This window comes from Salvelinus alpinus, chromosome 5, assembly GCF_045679555.1.
Source record: "Salvelinus alpinus chromosome 5, SLU_Salpinus.1, whole genome shotgun sequence".
NCBI lineage: Eukaryota > Metazoa > Chordata > Actinopteri > Salmoniformes > Salmonidae > Salvelinus > Salvelinus alpinus.
In genome coordinates, this window is record NC_092090.1 from 17,251,848 (window position 1) to 17,275,432 (window position 23,585).

General features: G+C 44.8%; 1 protein-coding gene across 3 annotated transcripts in view; it reads left to right on the top strand.

Moving 5' to 3' along the window:
- Positions 1 to 23,585, top strand: part of elp4 (elongator acetyltransferase complex subunit 4) — a 139,685-nt gene that overhangs the window by 14,193 nt on the left and 101,907 nt on the right. For all 3 annotated transcript variants that reach the window (XM_071399901.1, XM_071399904.1, XM_071399902.1), the window contains exons 4-6: positions 2,165 to 2,296; positions 3,525 to 3,673; positions 6,898 to 6,982. In XM_071399901.1, the coding sequence (XP_071256002.1) occupies positions 2,165 to 2,296; positions 3,525 to 3,673; positions 6,898 to 6,982 (366 nt within the window). The remainder of the gene's footprint in view (positions 1 to 2,164; positions 2,297 to 3,524; positions 3,674 to 6,897; positions 6,983 to 23,585) is intronic.

Sequence of the window (23,585 nt, forward strand, 5' to 3'; positions counted from 1 at the left end):
AAGTGTTCCCTTTATTTTTTTGAGCAGTGTACATATACCCTATACACACTCACTAGACTATATATACATACACCCTATACACATTCACTAGACTATATGCACACTAGACTATATATACACACACCGTATACACACTCACTAGACTATATATACATACTCACTAGACTATATATACACACTCACTAGACAAGACAATTCAACCATGAAGGCCTGATTCACACAGTCTCCTCTGAACAGTTGATGTTGAGATGTGACTGTTACATGAACTCTGTGAAGCATGGTAACTCTAATGAACTTATCCTCTGCAGCAGAGGTAACTCTGGGTCTTCCTTTCCTATGGCGGTCCTCATGAGAGCCAGTTTCATCATAGCGCTTGATGTGTTTTGCGACTGCACTTGAAGAAACTTTCAAAGTTCTTGAAATTTTCCGGATTGACTGACCTTCGTGTCTTAAAGTAACGGACTGTCGTTTCTCTATTTGAGCTGTTCTTGCCATAATATGGACTTGGTCTTTTACTAAATATGTCTATATTCTGTATACCACACCTACCTTGTCACAACACAACTGATTGGCTCAAGCACATTAAGAAGGAAAGAAATTCCACAAATTAACTTAAAGCACACGTTAATTGAAATGCATTCCAGGTGACTACCTCATGAAGCTGGTTGAGAGAATGCCAAGAGTGTGCAAAGCTGTCATCAAGGCAAAGGGTGGCTACTTTTGAAGAATCTCAAATATAAAATATATTTTGATTTGTTTAACACCTTTTTGGTTCTACATGATTCCATATGTGTTATTTCATAGTTTAGATGTCTTCACTATTATTCTACAATGTAGAAAATTGAATTAGTAGGTGTGTCAACTTTCAACTGGTACTGTTTGTAAATGTGATATTTCAGTTTCAAACCTGTTTTTGCTTTGTCATTATGGGGTATTGTGTGTAGATTGATTAGGAAAAGAAACAATTGAATCAATTTTAGAATAAGGCTGTAACGTAACAAAAAGTGGAAAAAGTGAAGGGGTCTGAATACTTTCTGATGCACGGTAGATCCATTCATGTGTATTTTATTTGATCCCTGTTACTGTTAAATGTTTTTTATTGTTTAACTCTGCATTGTTGGGAAAGGCTCGTAAACATGCATTTCAATGTTAAGTCTACACCAGCTGTATTCAGCGCATGTGATGAATACAGTGATATGTGATTTAGAAGCTTTGGTGTGAACTGGTCATATTGGTGGTGTTGGTAACCCTACACTGTGCTTCTGGGCTCCACGTTGGTTTACCAGACTCTTGGTGGAGCCTACGTCATAGCTATGTGTCTGACGTGTGTGAGATGTGTATGAATCAAGGTCAAGCTGGTGTGTGTGTGTGTATTACAGCGAAGTTCGTGTTAGAGGAGGTGTCTGAGGGGACTGTCTGTGTCTGAACTCTGAAGGGCAGGTTGCTCAGTCCTGTGTTTTCCATGTCAGTCTCTCTATCTAGCTCTCTCTCTGTCTCTGTCTCTCAATTCAATTTAAGGGCTTTATTTGCATGGGAAACATATTGTTTACATTGCCAAAGCAAGTGAAATGGATAAACAAAAGTGAAATAAACAATGAAAAAATTAACAGTAAACATTACACTCACACAAGTTCCAAAATAATAAAGAATTTCAAATGTCATTATGTACAAAAGGGGAAATAAATAAACATAAATATGGGTTGTATTCTCTCTCTCCCTCTGTCTCTATCTCTCATTCTCTTTCGCAATCTATTTCCATCTCTCTCTCCATTCCCCCCTCTCCGTGGCTTATTAAACCTGTCTACTCAGGTGTGTGTGTTAGACAGTCCCCCTCCACTCAGGTTCCATCCCATTTGTAACAGACTCAGTCAGCTCTCTGAGAGATGTGCTCCGAGACCTGTCTAGTCAGTGTCTACTAATTGATTTAACCTCTGTGTCTCTGTCTGGAGGGACATGCCACTGTTAATGAGAAAACAACATGACACCTCATATACACCAGCTTCCTAGTCTACTACATGACAAGGACTCTTGTTTCACATAGTAACACAAAATGTATGTCTTGATTCATATTATTTGCCATCATGCTGAATTCCACACAATACAGCTTGAAGACTGAATAAAATACAATAGTGTATAAACTATGCAGTTCTGTTATTATCTGTAGGAGCTCCCCGCCCCCATCCTGGATGACATCGCCAGCCCCAAAACAGTGGAGGACCAGGCAAAGTCATGTGACCCTGAGAGTCAGGACGCCATGAAGATCGCCTGGCGCTACCAGCACCTGCCAAAAGTACAGGTAAACGTGTGTGTGTGTAGGCAGTCAGGGCATGGGGTCACAGGTCTAGGTTCTATGGGCGTGACGATTGTCTTCACCACTAAATCCATCAGCTCCTAAACGCCTAGCCTGTCCATTCAGAGCTGGTGGAGATTACTCACACTTAGCTGCTGCTAGGTGGGTCCTGTCGACACACCCACACACACATACACACCCTGCCTAGCCTGGGAAACCAGGGTACCTGCAGCCCATCTAATGGCACGCCACCCGCCTTAACCCTCATAACCCAGATCTGTTCCTCTGTCCCCTCTTAAATCCCTGTCTATCCCCTTACCAGGGGCGCTGGCAATGCACTCTTTCTTCCACTCTAAGGAATGGTGACCCCTCCATCCTCCTGTCCTCCCCTCTCTCCCCTGCCCAGGCTATAATCCACATCGCTATGTGGATTAACAGCACACAGCAAGTCCCTGGAGATCTCTCTTTCTCTGTCTCTCTCTGGAAACATCTTTATCTCTGTGTCTTTCCCTCACCTCTCCCCCTTCCCCACCCTCCCAAACCAGACTTTACAAACCAAACTACCAATAAGCCCCAGCCAGAGGATTTACATCCCAAATTCACTCCCCGAGTCCCCCTCTACCCCCTACACACCTCTCCTGCCAACCCTCTCCGAGTCGCCCTGTCCAATGAAGACATCAGATCAAAGGTGAGGCGGCCGGGACGGGCCTCGAACACTAAGCGGTTCTCCCCTTGCTTACAAAGAGAAGAGGCGCCCCTGACCCCTCCCCCTCTGACTCGCCCATCCTGTCAGGAGAGGGGCACACCGGGGGCCCTAATCCAGATTAGTGGTAGATTTAAGAGCCCATCAGACAATGGGGCCCCTGGCTGTTTTCACTGGGGAGAGCAGGACTACAGAACTTTCCCTTTCACCCAGGAGAAAACATCCTCCTACTCTCCCTCAGACCCAGACACGGCTGTTTTCACAGCCACAAGTGGACGGTTATGTGGAGACATGATTAACATGGTGGTTGTAGTAGTTTAACTTCTCTGCAAGTTTTTATTTGATCAAACAGGATTTTGAAACACTTGTATGAACTATGAGCAGGTCATTCATTTAAATGTATCATACTCTACTTGTTGAAAGTGAGAACGTTTCACACTTACGAAGTAGGATTATCTACCCTATGTGATCAACAGCAGTGTCAAATGGATATACACGGCTTTTCTCTCAACACTAACTGTTGACCCTCAGACGGCCCTGGCGTCCTCGTCGAGGTTCGGACACTACTACGACGTCTCCAAGACAATGGACCCTGAGATCTGCCAGGCGGCCAGGTGCCACGGCTTCTACCTTCCAGAACACTCCACCGCTGTGACATCACCCACCGCCACCGGGCAGAGGTAACCCGGCAACCCCCGAACACTACCCCACCCTTATCTCTTCATGGTGCTCAGTATTATTTACACAATATATCCTGCAAGTCTACTGTATGTCTAAGAGAACTTAGTCAAAACCTGAGGAGCTCACCCTACAACCTGAGGAGCTCACCCTACAACCTGAGGAGCTCACCCTACAACCTGAGGAGCTCACCCTACAACCTGAGGAGCTCACCCTACAACCTGAGGAGCTCACCCTACAACCTGCTATGACCGTGACACACATATTTAGTAGTATACTTATCACGTTTTGGAAGCATCTAAGAGACACTATTGTCCTATCTTAGAGAAGCTTTTGGATTAGGTTGGGATTAACCTACAGTCTGAAGAGTAATTGTAGATGGGCAGTGCTTAGACAGTTACTCTAAACCCCCCCACCCCCCATCAGATCAGGATGGTCTATTATGGTCAGTTTCCTGACGTTTATAACCAGCTAATAAAGCCTGTATAAAACAGGGTCAGTCTCTAGGTAGGTAGGCTAGTAGGCTGACACGAGACATTCAGCAGAGTAAAGGGTGTTTGTGGTGAATGTAGAGGGACCGTTTGCTGTGAGTTTGTTTTGTTCAACGTTGAGTGTGCTTAGGGTTCAGAGGTCAGGCACACTATTTACATTAGAGAGAGCGGCGAGACCAATACAAGCGCATACACACACACAGTCAGACACCGAGTCAGACACGCTTGGCAAACAGGCCAATCTGGAGCGGAGATGAGGTTTTATAGAACCCCTCTGCTTTCATATCTGCAAACAGACAGTCTTTAACTCTGGACCATGCAAACGTGAGTGAGTGAGTGAGTGAGTGAGTGAGTGAGTGAGTGAGTGAGTGAGTGAGTGAGTGAGTGAGTGTGTCTGGCTAATTTCAGTTGAATCATATTTACTATCACTGAGCAGTGTTGAGTAAATCATTGTCATAGGAAATCTTTTTTATTTTGTCCTTTACGTTGTTTGACAGAATCCATCCTTGTCCTGTTGTTCTGTGGGTTAGTAATTAAGTCTGACAGTGGCATTGCCATCATAGTGGCACTGCCCATCAGGTTCTCTGAATAGGACACTGATCTGCCAGACAACATGACAGCTAGTCAGCAGGAAACTATACCTGCACTGCTCACACACACACACACACACACACACACACACATACAGACATACACACACACACACACATACAGACATACACACACTCCCTAGCCTCTCCTCTTGCACGTGGCCACCACCCCATGTTGCTACCCTGGCTGCTAAATTGCTCCGTTTCACTCGCTGGCATAATTGGCACAAATTGCTCTCTAGGTGATACAGCCCCTGTTGTTGAAGACCAAGCCTCCCCTCTCTCTCCTTTCTCCTTAGAGTGGAGGGGGAGGGAGGTAGCATTGAGCTAATGTGGCCTCCCTGAGTATGATACTAATTAGCACATGCGCTAGCCCCCGTGGCTAAGCACCTAGCCCTCAGCACCACCTGAATGGAGGGTGCTCAGTGGGGGCGGACGAAGCACAATGCCCTCAAACACAATGGCCACCAAGTGGAGGAAGCCAGCCCGGGGCTGCCTCTGGCTCCAGGAGGAGGGAAGGAAAGCTGGTGGAATGGTTCTGCTATGAACCCCTGCAGGGTCAGAAGGCACCATTGTTTTTGTTAATGATGAACAATCGGAGGCAATGTGTTTGTTCTATGTGTAGCTATATGAGGAAGCGTGTACTCTGTGTGCCTGGTGTTTGTTTAGGCATACGTATATGTGCCTGCTGTCTGGCAGAAGGTGTGTGTCTGTCTGTTCCCCTGTGGGTAAGAATGTTCTGTTAGCCTGTAATTGCTGGCTCGCGTAACGACCTACTGTAAGACTCAATGGACAGTGGTTGTTACTATAGCCAGCTGATCTTAAGGAAGGATTTCTGTGTAAAATGACAGGGTTAACTTTACCCTGGCCATGATGTTGGCACAAGGTTGACTTGGCAGGAGGTTATGTCAGGGTGGTTTGTGGTTATTAGGGAGAGGCACAGATCTATTGTGAGTGACTTGTGTTCCTTGTCAACGGTGCACATCTTACCCTTCATTAACCATTCAAACACTGTGCCCATCCAATCGTAACCAGCAACCCATTAAATAACCCTTCTCAGCTAGTGTGTGTGTGTGTGTGTGTCACTACACCTCCAATCGGACCCTCAGGGAGCTGACAGGCGACCAGGTTTTAATTAGATTACCTGAATAAATGAATTGAATCTCTTGATAAGGCTCCTCCATTATATTCATCTGCTCTAGTGGTCATTGTAAAGCCCTGTCATGGGGGATAAGGAGCATTTGACTTCGTCTGTTGAGACTTGATACCTGTCCTGCAATAACCTCATGTTCTCTTCCCTCTTTCTCCTCTGCTCCATCCTCCCCTCTCTTTACCTCTCCTCCTCACCCTCTCTTTACCTCTCCTCTTCACCCTCTCTTCACCTCTCCTCTTCACCCTCTCTTTACCTTCTCTCTTTACCTCTCCTTTTCACCCTCTCTTTACCTCTCCTCTTCACCCTCTCTTCACCTCTCCTCTTCACCCTCTCTTTACCTTCCCTCTTCCCTCTCTTTACCTCTCCTCTTCACCCTCTCTTTACCTCTCCTCTTCACCCTCTCTTTACCTCTCCTCTTCACCCTCTCTTTACCTCTCCTCTTCACCCTCTCTTTACCTATCCTCTTCACCCTCTCTTTACCTCTCCTCTTCACCCTCTCTTTACCTCCCCTCTTCACCCTCTCTTTACCTCCCCTCTTCACCCTCTCTTTACCTCTCCTCTTCCCTCTCTTTACCTCTCCTCTTCACCCTCTCTTTACCTCTCCTCTTCACCCTCTCTTTACCTCTCCTCTTCCCTCTCTTTACCTCTCCTCTTCACCCTCTCTTTACCTCTCCTCTTCCCTCTCTTTACCTCTCCTCTTCACCCTCTCTTTACCTCTCCTCTTCCCTCTCTTTACCTCTCCTCTTCACCCTCTCTACCTCTCCTCTTCCCTCTCTTTACCTCTCCTCTTCCCTCTCTTTACCTCTCCGCTTCACCCTCTCTTTACCTCTCCTCTTCACCCTCTCTTTACCTCTCCTCTTCACCCTCTCTTTACCTCTCCTCTTCACCCTCTCTTTACCTCTCCTCTTCCCCCTCTCTTTACCTCTCCTCTTCCCTCTCTTTACCTCTCCTCTTCACCCTCTCTTTACCTCTCCTCTTCACCCTCTCTCCAGCCCTATGCCAGAGACCTACTCCTCTCTGCTGAACAATCTCCAGGAGGTGGTCCACAGGGAAGGCTTTGATGGATCCGTCCCCCAGGTAGGTACACTCACTCTCACACATCCATAGTCCTGTCACTACCCCTATACTCCCAACCCATATTACAGCTATCCTCTACCCAAAGAGTTCCCCATATAGGGGTCCCAAACACCTCCTGCCCCTTACACTGACCATATATCCCAGTCCGCCCGGGCACACATTACTGTTAGCTATACTCTAACCTGCTCCTCTCTACTGTTAGCTATACTCTAACCTGCTCCTCTCTACTGTTAGCTATACTCTAACCTGCTCCTCTCTACTGTTAGCTATACTCTAACCTGCTCCTCTCCACTGTTAGCTATACTCTAACCTGCTCCTCTCTACTGTTAGCTATACTCTAACCTGCTCCTCTCTACTGTTAGCTATACTCTAACCTGCTTCTCTCTACTATTAGCTATACTCTAACCTGCTCCTCTCCACTGTTAGCTATACTCTAACCTGCTCCTCTCCACTGTTAGCTATACTCTAACCTGCTCCTCTCTAATGTTAGCTATACTCTAACCTGCTCCTCTCTACTGTTAGCTATACTCTAACCTGCTCCTCTCCACTGTTAGCTAAACTCTAACCTGCTCCTCTCTACTGTTAGCTATACTCTAACCTGCTCCTCTCTACTGTTAGCTATACTCTAACCTGCTCCTCTCCACTGATAGCTATACTCTAACCTGCTCCTCTCCACTGTTAGCTATACTCTAACCTGCTCCCCTCTACTGTTAGCTATACTCTAACCTGCTCCTCTCTACTGTTAGCTATACTCTAACCTGCTCCGCTCTACTGTTAGCTATACTCTAACCTGCTCCTCTCCACTGTTAGCTATACTCTAACCTGCTCCGCTCTACTGTTAGCTATATTCCAACCTGCTCCTCTCTACTGTTAGCTATGCTCTAACCTGCTCCTCTCCACTGTTAGTTATACTCTAACCTGCTCCTCTCTACTGTTAGCTATACTCTAACCTGCTCCTCTCCACTGTTAGCTATACTCTAACCTGCTCCTCTCTACTGTTAGCTATACTCTAACCTGCTCCTCTCTACTGTTAGCTATACTCTAACCTGCTCCTCTCGACTGTTAGCTATACTCTAACCTGCTCCTCTCTACTGTTAGCTATACTCTAACCTGCTCCTCTCCACTGTTAGCTATACTCTAACCTGCTCCTCTCTACTGTTAGCTATGCTCCAACCTGCTCCTCTCTACTGTTAGCTATGCTCTAACCTGCTCCTCTCCACTGTTAGCTATACTCTAACCTGCTCCTCTCTACTGTTAGCTATACTCTAACCTTCTATACTCTAACCTGCTCCTCTCTACTGTTAGCTATACTCTATCCTGCTCCTCTCTACTGTTAGCTATACTCTAACCTGCTCCTCTCTACTGTTAGCTATACTCTATCCTGCTTCTCTCTACTGTTAGCTATACTCTAACCTGCTATACTCTAACCTGCTCCTCTCCACTGTTAGCTATACTCTAACCTGCTCCTCTCTACTGTTAGCTATACTCTTCTGCTCCTCTCCACTGTTAGCTATACTCTAACCTGCTATACTCTAACCTGCTCCTCTCTACTGTTAGCTATACTCTAACCTGCTCCTCTCTACTGTTAGCTATACTCTAACCTGCTCCTCTCTACTGTTAGCTATACTCTAACCTGCTCCTCTCGACTGTTAGCTATACTCTAACCTGCGCCTCTCTATTGTTAGCTATACTCTAACCTGCTCCTCTCTACTGTTAGCTATACTCTAACCTGCTCCTCTCTACTGTTAGCTATACTCTAACCTGCTCCTCTCTACTGTTAGCTATACTCTCTACTGTTAGCTATACTCTAACCTGCTCCTCTCCACTGTTAGCTATACTCTAACCTGCTCCTCTCCACTGTTAGCTATACTCTAACCTGCTCCTCTCCACTGTTAGCTATACTCTAACCTGCTCCGCTCCATTGTTAGCTATACTCTAACCTGCTCTTCTCTACTGTTAGCTATACTCTAACCTGCTATACTCTATCCTGCTCCTCTCTACTGTTAGCTATACTCTAACCTGCTCCTCTCTACTGTTAGCTATACTCGAACCTGCTCCTCTTCACTGTTAACTATACTCTAACCTGCTATACTCTAACCTGCTCCTCTCTACTTTTAGCTATACTCTAACCTGCTCCTCTCCACTGTTAACTATACTCTAACCTGCTATACTCTAACCTGCTCCTCTCCACTGTTAGCTATACTTTAAACTGCTCCTCTCTACTGTTAGCTATACTCTAACCTGCTCCTCTCCACTGTTAGCTATACTCTAACCTGCTATACTCTAACCTGCTCCTCTCTACTGTTAGCTATACTCTAACCTGCTATACTCTAACCTGCTCCTCTCCACTGTTAGCTATACTCTAACCTGCTATACTCTAACCTGCTCCTCTCTACTGTTAGCTATACTCTAACCTGCTCCTCTCTACTGTTAGCTATACTCTAACCTGCTCCTCTCCACTGTTAGCTATACTCTAACCTGCTCCTCTCCACTGTTAGCTATACTCTAACCTGCTCCTCTCCACTGTTAGCTATACTCTAACCTGCTCCGCTCCACTGTTAGCTATACTCTAACCTGCTCTTCTCTACTGTTAGCTATACTCTAACCTGCTATACTCTATCCTGCTCCTCTCTACTGTTAGCTATACTCTAACCTGCTCCTCTCTACTGTTAGCTATACTCTAACCTGCTCCTCTCCACTGTTAGCTATACTCTAACCTGCTCCTCTCTACTGTTAGCTATACTCTAACCTTCTATACTCTAACCTGCTCCTCTCTACTGTTAGCTATACTCTATCCTGCTCCTCTCTACTGTTAGCTATACTCTAACCTGCTCCTCTCTACTGTTAGCTATACTCTATCCTGCTTCTCTCTACTGTTAGCTATACTCTAACCTGCTATACTCTAACCTGCTCCTCTCCACTGTTAGCTATACTCTAACCTGCTCCTCTCTACTGTTAGCTATACTCTAACCTGCTCCTCTCCACTGTTAGCTATACTCTAACCTGCTATACTCTAACCTGCTCCTCTCTACTGTTAGCTATACTCTAACCTGCTCCTCTCTACTGTTAGCTATACTCTAACCTGCTCCTCTCTACTGTTAGCTATACTCTAACCTGCTCCTCTCGACTGTTAGCTATACTCTAACCTGCTCCTCTCTATTGTTAGCTATACTCTAACCTGCTCCTCTCTACTGTTAGCTATACTCTAACCTGCTCCTCTCTACTGTTAGCTATACTCTAACCTGCTCCTCTCTACTGTTAGCTATACTCTAACCTGCTCCTCTCTACTGTTAGCTATACTCTAACCTGCTCCTCTCCACTGTTAGCTATACTCTAACCTGCTCCTCTCCACTGTTAGCTATACTCTAACCTGCTCCTCTCCACTGTTAGCTATACTCTAACCTGCTCCGCTCCACTGTTAGCTATACTCTAACCTGCTCTTCTCTACTGTTAGCTATACTCTAACCTGCTATACTCTATCCTGCTCCTCTCTACTGTTAGCTATACTCTAACCTGCTCCTCTCTACTTTTAGCTATACTCTAACCTGCTCCTCTCCACTGTTAACAATACTCTAACCTGCTATACTCTAACCTGCTCCTCTCTACTTTTAGCTATACTCTAACCTGCTCCTCTCCACTGTTAGCTATACTCTAACCTGCTTCTCTCTACTATTAGCTATACTCTAACCTGCTCCTCTCCACTGTTAGCTATACTCTAACCTGCTCCTCTCCACTGTTAGCTATACTCTAACCTGCTCCTCTCTAATGTTAGCTATACTCTAACCTGCTCCTCTCTACTGTTAGCTATACTCTAACCTGCTCCTCTCCACTGTTAGCTATACTCTAACCTGCTCCTCTCTACTGTTAGCTATACTCTAACCTGCTCCTCTCTACTGTTAGCTATACTCTAACCTGCTCCTCTCCACTGATAGCTATACTCTAACCTGCTCCTCTCCACTGTTAGCTATACTCTAACCTGCTCCCCTCTACTGTTAGCTATACTCTAACCTGCTCCTCTCTACTGTTAGCTATACTCTAACCTTCTATACTCTAACCTGCTTCTCTCTACTATTAGCTATACTCTAACCTGCTCCTCTCCACTGTTAGCTATACTCTAACCTGCTCCTCTCTAATGTTAGCTATACTCTAACCTGCTCCTCTCTACTGTTAGCTATACTCTAACCTGCTCCTCTCCACTGTTAGCTATACTCTAACCTGCTCCTCTCTACTGTTAGCTATACTCTAACCTGCTCCTCTCTACTGTTAGCTATACTCTAACCTGCTCCTCTCCACTGATAGCTATACTCTAACCTGCTCCTCTCCACTGTTAGCTATACTCTAACCTGCTCCCCTCTACTGTTAGCTATACTCTAACCTGCTCCTCTCTACTGTTAGCTATACTCTAACCTTCTATACTCTAACCTGCTCCTCTCTACTGTTAGCTATACTCTAACCTGCTCCTCTCCACTGATAGCTATACTCTAACCTGCTCCTCTCCACTGTTAGCTATACTCTAACCTGCTCCCCTCTACTGTTAGCTATACTCTAACCTGCTCCTCTCTACTGTTAGCTATACTCTAACCTGCTCCGCTCTACTGTTAGCTATACTCTAACCTGCTCCTCTCCACTGTTAGCTATACTCTAACCTGCTCCGCTCTACTGTTAGCTATATTCCAACCTGCTCCTCTCTACTGTTAGCTATGCTCTAACCTGCTCCTCTCCACTGTTAGTTATACTCTAACCTGCTCCTCTCTACTGTTAGCTATACTCTAACCTGCTCCTCTCCACTGTTAGCTATACTCTAACCTGCTCCTCTCTACTGTTAGCTATACTCTAACCTGCTCCTCTCTACTGTTAGCTATACTCTAACCTGCTCCTCTCGACTGTTAGCTATACTCTAACCTGCTCCTCTCTACTGTTAGCTATACTCTAACCTGCTCCTCTCCACTGTTAGCTATACTCTAACCTGCTCCTCTCTACTGTTAGCTATGCTCCAACCTGCTCCTCTCTACTGTTAGCTATGCTCTAACCTGCTCCTCTCCACTGTTAGCTATACTCTAACCTGCTCCTCTCTACTGTTAGCTATACTCTAACCTTCTATACTCTAACCTGCTCCTCTCTACTGTTAGCTATACTCTATCCTGCTCCTCTCTACTGTTAGCTATACTCTAACCTGCTCCTCTCTACTGTTAGCTATACTCTATCCTGCTTCTCTCTACTGTTAGCTATACTCTAACCTGCTATACTCTAACCTGCTCCTCTCCACTGTTAGCTATACTCTAACCTGCTCCTCTCTACTGTTAGCTATACTCTTCTGCTCCTCTCCACTGTTAGCTATACTCTAACCTGCTATACTCTAACCTGCTCCTCTCTACTGTTAGCTATACTCTAACCTGCTCCTCTCTACTGTTAGCTATACTCTAACCTGCTCCTCTCTACTGTTAGCTATACTCTAACCTGCTCCTCTCGACTGTTAGCTATACTCTAACCTGCGCCTCTCTATTGTTAGCTATACTCTAACCTGCTCCTCTCTACTGTTAGCTATACTCTAACCTGCTCCTCTCTACTGTTAGCTATACTCTAACCTGCTCCTCTCTACTGTTAGCTATACTCTCTACTGTTAGCTATACTCTAACCTGCTCCTCTCCACTGTTAGCTATACTCTAACCTGCTCCTCTCCACTGTTAGCTATACTCTAACCTGCTCCTCTCCACTGTTAGCTATACTCTAACCTGCTCCGCTCCATTGTTAGCTATACTCTAACCTGCTCTTCTCTACTGTTAGCTATACTCTAACCTGCTATACTCTATCCTGCTCCTCTCTACTGTTAGCTATACTCTAACCTGCTCCTCTCTACTGTTAGCTATACTCGAACCTGCTCCTCTTCACTGTTAACTATACTCTAACCTGCTATACTCTAACCTGCTCCTCTCTACTTTTAGCTATACTCTAACCTGCTCCTCTCCACTGTTAACTATACTCTAACCTGCTATACTCTAACCTGCTCCTCTCCACTGTTAGCTATACTTTAAACTGCTCCTCTCTACTGTTAGCTATACTCTAACCTGCTCCTCTCCACTGTTAGCTATACTCTAACCTGCTATACTCTAACCTGCTCCTCTCTACTGTTAGCTATACTCTAACCTGCTATACTCTAACCTGCTCCTCTCCACTGTTAGCTATACTCTAACCTGCTATACTCTAACCTGCTCCTCTCTACTGTTAGCTATACTCTAACCTGCTCCTCTCTACTGTTAGCTATACTCTAACCTGCTCCTCTCCACTGTTAGCTATACTCTAACCTGCTCCTCTCCACTGTTAGCTATACTCTAACCTGCTCCTCTCCACTGTTAGCTATACTCTAACCTGCTCCGCTCCACTGTTAGCTATACTCTAACCTGCTCTTCTCTACTGTTAGCTATACTCTAACCTGCTATACTCTATCCTGCTCCTCTCTACTGTTAGCTATACTCTAACCTGCTCCTCTCTACTGTTAGCTATACTCTAACCTGCTCCTCTCCACTGTTAGCTATACTCTAACCTGCTCCTCTCTACTGTTAGCTATACTCTAACCTTCTATACTCTAACCTGCTCCTCTCTACTGTTAGCTATACTCTATCCTGCTCCTCTCTACTGTTAGCTATACTCTAACCTGCTCCTCTCTACTGTTAGCTATACTCTAACCTGCTATACTCTAACCTGCTCCTCTCCACTGTTAGCTATACTCTAACCTGCTCCTCTCTACTGTTAGCTATACTCTAACCTGCTCCTCTCCACTGTTAGCTATACTCTAACCTGCTATACTCTAACCTGCTCCTCTCTACTGTTAGCTATACTCTAACCTGCTCCTCTCTACTGTTAGCTATACTCTAACCTGCTCCTCTCTACTGTTAGCTATACTCTAACCTGCTCCTCTCGACTGTTAGCTATACTCTAACCTGCTCCTCTCTATTGTTAGCTATACTCTAACCTGCTCCTCTCTACTGTTAGCTATACTCTAACCTGCTCCTCTCTACTGTTAGCTATACTCTAACCTGCTCCTCTCTACTGTTAGCTATACTCTAACCTGCTCCTCTCTACTGTTAGCTATACTCTAACCTGCTCCTCTCCACTGTTAGCTATACTCTAACCTGCTCCTCTCCACTGTTAGCTATACTCTAACCTGCTCCTCTCCACTGTTAGCTATACTCTAACCTGCTCCGCTCCACTGTTAGCTATACTCTAACCTGCTCTTCTCTACTGTTAGCTATACTCTAACCTGCTATACTCTATCCTGCTCCTCTCTACTGTTAGCTATACTCTAACCTGCTCCTCTCTACTTTTAGCTATACTCTAACCTGCTCCTCTCCACTGTTAACAATACTCTAACCTGCTATACTCTAACCTGCTCCTCTCTACTTTTAGCTATACTCTAACCTGCTCCTCTCCACTGTTAGCTATACTCTAACCTGCTTCTCTCTACTATTAGCTATACTCTAACCTGCTCCTCTCCACTGTTAGCTATACTCTAACCTGCTCCTCTCCACTGTTAGCTATACTCTAACCTGCTCCTCTCTAATGTTAGCTATACTCTAACCTGCTCCTCTCTACTGTTAGCTATACTCTAACCTGCTCCTCTCCACTGTTAGCTATACTCTAACCTGCTCCTCTCTACTGTTAGCTATACTCTAACCTGCTCCTCTCTACTGTTAGCTATACTCTAACCTGCTCCTCTCCACTGATAGCTATACTCTAACCTGCTCCTCTCCACTGTTAGCTATACTCTAACCTGCTCCCCTCTACTGTTAGCTATACTCTAACCTGCTCCTCTCTACTGTTAGCTATACTCTAACCTTCTATACTCTAACCTGCTCCTCTCTACTGTTAGCTATACTCTAACCTGCTCCTCTCTACTGTTAGCTATACTCTATCCTGCTTCTCTCTACTGTTAGCTATACTCTAACCTGCTATACTCTAACCTGCTCCTCTCCACTGTTAGCTATACTCTAACCTGCTCCTCTCTACTGTTAGCTATACTCTAACCTGCTCCTCTCCACTGTTAGCTATACTCTAACCTGCTATACTCTAACCTGCTCCTCTCTACTGTTAGTTATACTCTAACCTGCTCCTCTCTACTGTTAGCTATACTCTAACCTGCTCCTCTCTACTGTTAGCTATACTCTAACCTGCTCCTCTCGACTGTTAGCTATACTCTAACCTGCTCCTCTCTATTGTTAGCTATACTCTAACCTGCTCCTCTCTACTGTTAGCTATACTCTAACCTGCTCCTCTCTACTGTTAGCTATACTCTAACCTGCTCCTCTCTACTGTTAGCTATACTCTAACCTGCTCCTTTCTACTGTTAGCTATACTCTAACCTGCTCCTCTCCACTGTTAGCTATACTCTAACCTGCTCCTCTCCACTGTTAGCTATACTCTAACCTGCTCCTCTCCACTGTTAGCTATACTCTAACCTGCTCCACTCCACTGTTAGCTATACTCTAACCTGCTCTTCTCTACTGTTAGCTATACTCTAACCTGCTATACTCTATCCTGCTCCTCTCTACTGTTAGCTATACTCTAACCTGCTCCTCTCTACTGTTAGCTATACTCTAACCTGCTCCTCTCCACTGTTAACTATACTCTAACCTGCTATACTCTAACCTGCTCCTCTCTACTTTTAGCTATACTCTAACCTGCTCCTCTCCACTGTTAACTATACTCTAACCTGCTATACTCTAACCTGCTCCTCTCCACTGTTAGCTATACTTTAAACTGCTCCTCTCTACTGTTAGCTATACTCTAACCTGCTCCTCTCCACTGTTAGCTATACTCTAACCTGCTATACTCTAACCTGCTCCTCTCTACTGTTAGCTATACTCTAACCTGCTATACTCTAACCTGCTCCTCTCCACTGTTAGCTATACTCTAACCTGCTATACTCTAACCTGCTCCTCTCTACTGTTAGCTATACTCTAACCTGCTCCTCTCTACTGTTAGCTATACTCTAACCTGCTCCTCTCCACTGTTAGCTATACTCTAACCTGCTCCTCTCCACTGTTAGCTATACTCTAACCTGCTCCTCTCCACTGTTAGCTATACTCTAACCTGCTCCGCTCCACTGTTAGCTATACTCTAACCTGCTCTTCTCTACTGTTAGCTATACTCTAACCTGCTATACTCTATCCTGCTCCTCTCTACTGTTAGCTATACTCTAACCTGCTCCTCTCTACTGTTAGCTATACTCTAACCTGCTCCTCTCCACTGTTAGCTATACTCTAACCTGCTATACTCTAACCTGCTCCTCTCTACTGTTAGCTATACTCTAACCTGCTATACTCTAACCTGCTCCTCTCTACTGTTAGCTATACTCTAACCTGCTATACTCTAACCTGCTCCTCTCTACTGTTAGCTATACTCTAACCTGCTCCTCTCTACTGTTAGCTATACTCTAACCTGCTCCTCTCCACTGTTAGCTATACTCTAACCTGCTCCTCTCCACTGTTAGCTATACTCTAACCTGCTCCTCTCCACTGTTAGCTATACTCTAACCTGCTCCGCTCCACTGTTAGCTATACTCTAACCTGCTCTTCTCTACTCTTAGCTATACTCTAACCTGCTATACTCTATCCTGCTCCTCTCTACTGTTAGCTATACTCTAACCTGCTCCTCTCTACTGTTAGCTATACTCTAACCTGCTCCTCTCCACTGTTAGCTATACTCTAACCTGCTCCTCTCTACTATTAGCTATACTCTAACCTTCTATACTCTAACCTGCTCCTCTCTACTGTTAGCTATACTCTATCCTGCTCCTCTCTACTGTTAGCTATACTCTAACCTGCTCCTCTCTACTGTTAGCTATACTCTATCCTGCTTCTCTCTACTGTTAGCTATACTCTAACCTGCTATACTCTAACCTGCTCCTCTCCACTGTTAGCTATACTCTAACCTGCTCCTCTCTACTGTTAGCTATACTCTAACCTGCTCCTCTCCACTGTTAGCTATACTCTAACCTGCTATACTTTAACCTGCTCCTCTCTACTGTTAGCTATACTCTAACCTGCTCCTCTCTACTGTTAGCTATACTCTAACCTGCTCCTCTCTACTGTTAGCTATACTCTAACCTGCTCCTCTCGACTGTTAGCTATACTCTAACCTGCTCCTCTCTATTGTTAGCTATACTCTAACCTGCTCCTCTCTACTGTTAGCTATACTCTAACCTGCTCCTCTCTACTGTTAGCTATACTCTAACTTGCTCCTCTCTACTGTTAGCTATACTCTAACCTGCTCCTCTCTACTGTTAGCTATACTCTAACCTGCTCCTCTCCACTGTTAGCTATACTCTAACCTGCTCCTCTCCACTGTTAGCTATACTCTAACCTGCTCCTCTCCACTGTTAGCTATACTCTAACCTGCTCCGCTCCACTGTTAGCTGTACTCTAACCTGCTCTTCTCTACTGTTAGCTATACTCTAACCTGCTATACTCTATCCTGCTCCTCTCTACTGTTAGCTATACTCTAACCTGCTCCTCTCTACTGTTAGCTATACTCTAACCTGCTCCTCTCCACTGTTAACTATACTCTAACCTGCTATACTCTAACCTGCTCCTCTCTACTTTTAGCTATACTCTAACCTGCTCCTCTCCACTGTTAGCTATACTCTAACCTGCTTCTCTCTACTATTAGCTATACTCTAACCTGCTCCTCTCTATTGTTAGCTATACTCTAACCTGCTCCTCTCCACTGTTAACTATACTCTAACCTGCTATACTCTAACCTGCTCCTCTCCACTGTTAGCTATACTCTAACCTGCTTCTCTCTACTATTAGCTATACTCTAACCTGCTCCTCTCTATTGTTAGCTATACTCTAACCTGCTCCTCTCCACTGTTAGCTATACTCTAACCTGCTCCTCTCTAATGTTAGCTATACTCTAACCTGCTCCTCTCTACTGTTAGCTATACTCTAACCTGCTCCTCTCCACTGTTAGCTATACTCTAACCTGCTCCTCTCTACTGTTAGCTATACTCTAACCTGCTCCTCTCTACTGTTAGCTATACTCTAACCTGCTCCTCTCCACTGATAGCTATACTCTAACCTGCTCCTCTCCACTGTTAGCTATACTCTAACCTGCTCCCCTCTACTGTTAGCTATACTCTAACCTGCTCCTCTCTACTGTTAGCTATACTCTAACCTTCTATACTCTAACCTGCTCCTCTCTACTGTTAGCTATACTCTAACCTGCTCCTCTCTACTGTTAGCTATACTCTATCCTGCTTCTCTCTACTGTTAGCTATACTCTAACCTGCTATACTCTAACCTGCTCCTCTCCACTGTTAGCTATACTCTAACCTGCTCCTCTCTACTGTTAGCTATACTCTAACCTGCTCCTCTCCACTGTTAGCTATACTCTAACCTGCTCCTCTCTATTGTTAGCTATACTCTAACCTGCTCCTCTCTACTGTTAGCTATACTCTAACCTGCTCCTCTCTACTGTTAGCTATACTCTAACCTGCTCCTCTCTACTGTTAGTTATACTCTAACCTGCTCCTCTCTACTGTTAGCTATACTCTAACCTGCTCCTCTCTACTGTTAGCTATACTCTAACCTGCTCCTCTCGACTGTTAGCTATACTCTAACCTGCTCCTCTCTATTGTTAGCTATACTCTAACCTGCTCCTCTCTACTGTTAGCTATACTCTAACCTGCTCCTCTCTACTGTTAGCTATACTCTAACCTGCTCCTCTCTACTGTTAGCTATACTCTAACCTGCTCCTTTCTACTGTTAGCTATACTCTAACCTGCTCCTCTCCACTGTTAGCTATACTCTAACCTGCTCCTCTCCACTGTTAGCTATACTCTAACCTGCTCCTCTCCACTGTTAGCTATACTCTAACCTGCTCCACTCCACTGTTAGCTATACTCTAACCTGCTCTTCTCTACTGTTAGCTATACTCTAACCTGCTATACTCTATCCTGCTCCTCTCTACTGTTAGCTATACTCTAACCTGCTCCTCTCCACTGTTAACTATACTCTAACCTGCTATACTCTAACCTGCTCCTCTCTACTTTTAGCTATACTCTAACCTGCTCCTCTCCACTGTTAACTATACTCTAACCTGCTATACTCTAACCTGCTCCTCTCCACTGTTAGCTATACTTTAAACTGCTCCTCTCTACTGTTAGCTATACTCTAACCTGCTCCTCTCCACTGTTAGCTATACTCTAACCTGCTATACTCTAACCTGCTCCTCTCTACTGTTAGCTATACTCTAACCTGCTATACTCTAACCTGCTCCTCTCCACTGTTAGCTATACTCTAACCTGCTATACTCTAACCTGCTCCTCTCTACTGTTAGCTATACTCTAACCTGCTCCTCTCTACTGTTAGCTATACTCTAACCTGCTCCTCTCCACTGTTAGCTATACTCTAACCTGCTCCTCTCCACTGTTAGCTATACTCTAACCTGCTCCTCTCCACTGTTAGCTATACTCTAACCTGCTCCGCTCCACTGTTAGCTATACTCTAACCTGCTCTTCTCTACTGTTAGCTATACTCTAACCTGCTATACTCTATCCTGCTCCTCTCTACTGTTAGCTATACTCTAACCTGCTCCTCTCCACTGTTAGCTATACTCTAACCTGCTCCTCTCCACTGTTAGCTATACTCTAACCTGCTCCTCTCTACTGTTAGCTATACTCTAACCTTCTATACTCTAACCTGCTCCTCTCTACTGTTAGCTATACTCTAACCTGCTCCTCTCTACTGTTAGCTATACTCTAACCTGCTCCTCTCTACTGTTAGCTATACTCTATCCTGCTTCTCTCTACTGTTAGCTATACTCTAACCTGCTATACTCTAACCTGCTCCTCTCCACTGTTAGCTATACTCTAACCTGCTCCTCTCTACTGTTAGCTATACTCTAACCTGCTCCTCTCCACTGTTAGCTATACTCTAACCTGCTATACTCTAACCTGCTCCTCTCTACTGTTAGCTATACTCTAACCTGCTCCTCTCTACTGTTAGCTATACTCTAACCTGCTCCTCTCTACTGTTAGCTATACTCTAACCTGCTCCTCTCGACTGTTAGCTATACTCTAACCTGCTCCTCTCTATTGTTAGCTATACTCTAACCTGCTCCTCTCTACTGTTAGCTATACTCTAACCTGCTCCTCTCTACTGTTAGCTATACTCTAACCTGCTCCTCTCTACTGTTAGCTATACTCTAACCTGCTCCTCTCTACTGTTAGCTATACTCTAACCTGCTCCTCTCCACTGTTAGCTATACTCTAACCTGCTCCTCTCCACTGTTAGCTATACTCTAACCTGCTCCTCTCCACTGTTAGCTATACTCTAACCTGCTCCGCTCCACTGTTAGCTGTACTCTAACCTGCTCTTCTCTACTGTTAGCTATACTCTAACCTGCTATACTCTATCCTGCTCCTCTCTACTGTTAGCTATACTCTAACCTGCTCCTCTCTACTGTTAGCTATACTCTAACCTGCTCCTCTCCACTGTTAACTATACTCTAACCTGCTATACTCTAACCTGCTCCTCTCTACTTTTAGCTATACTCTAACCTGCTCCTCTCCACTGTTAACTATACTCTAACCTGCTATACTCTAACCTGCTCCTCTCCACTGTTAGCTATACTTTAAACTGCTCCTCTCTACTGTTAGCTATACTCTAACCTGCTCCTCTCCACTGTTAGCTATACTCTAACCTGCTATACTCTAACCTGCTCCTCTCTACTGTTAGCTATACTCTAACCTGCTATACTCTAACCTGCTCCTCTCCACTGTTAGCTATACTCTAACCTGCTATACTCTAACCTGCTCCTCTCTACTGTTAGCTATACTCTAACCTGCTCCTCTCTACTGTTAGCTATACTCTAACCTGCTCCTCTCCACTGTTAGCTATACTCTAACCTGCTCCTCTCCACTGTTAGCTATACTCTAACCTGCTCCTCTCCACTGTTAGCTATACTCTAACCTGCTCCGCTCCACTGTTAGCTATACTCTAACCTGCTCTTCTCTACTGTTAGCTATACTCTAACCTGCTATACTCTATCCTGCTCCTCTCTACTGTTAGCTATACTCTAACCTGCTCCTCTCTACTGTTAGCTATACTCTAACCTGCTCCTCTCCACTGTTAACTATACTCTAACCTGCTATACTCTAACCTGCTCCTCTCTACTGTTAGCTATACTCTAACCTGCTCCTCTCCACTGTTAACTATACTCTAACCTGCTATACTCTAACCTGCTCCTCTCCACTGTTAGCTATACTTTAAACTGCTCCTCTCTACTGTTAGCTATACTCTAACCTGCTCCTCTCCACTGTTAGCTATACTCTAACCTGCTATACTCTAACCTGCTCCTCTCTACTGTTAGCTATACTCTAACCTGCTATACTCTAACCTGCTCCTCTCCACTGTTAGCTATACTCTAACCTGCTATACTCTAACCTGCTCCTCTCTACTGTTAGCTATACTCTAACCTGCTCCTCTCTACTGTTAGCTATACTCTAACCTGCTCCTCTCTACTGTTAGCTATACTCTAACCTGCTCCTCTCCACTGTTAGCTATACTCTAACCTGCTCCTCTCCACTGTTAGCTATACTCTAACCTGCTCCTCTCCACTGTTAGCTATACTCTAACCTGCTCCGCTCCACTGTTAGCTGTACTCTAACCTGCTCTTCTCTACTGTTAGCTATACTCTAACCTGCTATACTCTATCCTGCTCCTCTCTACTGTTAGCTATACTCTAACCTGCTCCTCTCTACTGTTAGCTATACTCTAACCTGCTCCTCTCCACTGTTAACTATACTCTAACCTGCTATACTCTAACCTGCTCCTCTCTACTTTTAGCTATACTCTAACCTGCTCCTCTCCACTGTTAACTATACTCTAACCTGCTATACTCTAACCTGCTCCTCTCCACTGTTAGCTATACTTTAAACTGCTCCTCTCTACTGTTAGCTATACTCTAACCTGCTCCTCTCCACTGTTAGCTATACTCTAACCTGCTATACTCTAACCTGCTCCTCTCTACTGTTAGCTATACTCTAACCTGCTATACTCTAACCTGCTCCTCTCCACTGTTAGCTATACTCTAACCTGCTATACTCTAACCTGCTCCTCTCTACTGTTAGCTATACTCTAACCTGCTCCTCTCTACTGTTAGCTATACTCTAACCTGCTCCTCTCCACTGTTAGCTATACTCTAACCTGCTCCTCTCCACTGTTAGCTATACTCTAACCTGCTCCTCTCCACTGTTAGCTATACTCTAACCTGCTCCGCTCCACTGTTAGCTATACTCTAACCTGCTCTTCTCTACTGTTAGCTATACTCTAACCTGCTATACTCTATCCTGCTCCTCTCTACTGTTAGCTATACTCTAACCTGCTCCTCTCTACTGTTAGCTATACTCTAACCTGCTCCTCTCCACTGTTAACTATACTCTAACCTGCTATACTCTAACCTGCTCCTCTCTACTGTTAGCTATACTCTAACCTGCTCCTCTCCACTGTTAACTATACTCTAACCTGCTATACTCTAACCTGCTCCTCTCCACTGTTAGCTATACTTTAAACTGCTCCTCTCTACTGTTAGCTATACTCTAACCTGCTCCTCTCCACTGTTAGCTATACTCTAACCTGCTATACTCTAACCTGCTCCTCTCTACTGTTAGCTATACTCTAACCTGCTATACTCTAACCTGCTCCTCTCCACTGTTAGCTATACTCTAACCTGCTATACTCTAACCTGCTCCTCTCTACTGTTAGCTATACTCTAACCTGCTCCTCTCTACTGTTAGCTATACTCTAACCTGCTCCTCTCTACTGTTAGCTATACTCTAACCTGCTCCTCTCCACTGTTAGCTATACTCTAACCTGCTCCTCTCCACTGTTAGCTATACTCTAACCTGCTCCTCTCTACTGTTAGCTATACTCTAACCTGCTCCTCTCTACTGTTCGCTATACTCTAACCTGCTCCTCTCCACTGTTAGCTATACTCTAACCTGCTATACTCTAACCTGCTCCTCTCTACTGTTAGCTATACTCTAACCTGCTATACTCTAACCTGCTCCTCTCTACTGTTAGCTATACTCTAACCTGCTCCTCTCTACTGTTAGCTATACTCTAACCTGCTCCTCTCCACTGTTAGCTATACTCTAACCTGCTCCTCTCCACTGTTAGCTATACTCTAACCTGCTCCTCTCTACTGTTAGCTATACTCTAACCTGCTCCTCTCCACTGTTAGCTATACTCTAACCTGCTCCTCTCCACTGTTAGCTATACTCTAACCTGCTCCTCTCTACTGTTAGCTATACTCTAACCTGCTCCTCTCCACTGTTAGCTATACTCTAACCTGCTATACTCTAACCTGCTCCTCTGTACTGTTAGCTATACTCTAACCTGCTCCTCTCTACTGTTAGCTATACTCTAACCTGCTCCGCTCCACTGTTAGCTATACTCTAACCTGCTCTTCTCTACTGTTAGCTATACTCTAACCTGCTATACTCTATCCTGCTCCTCTCTACTGTTAGCTATACTCTAACCTGCTCCTCTCTACTGTTAGCTATACTCTAACCTGCTCCTCTCCACTGTTAGCTATACTCTAA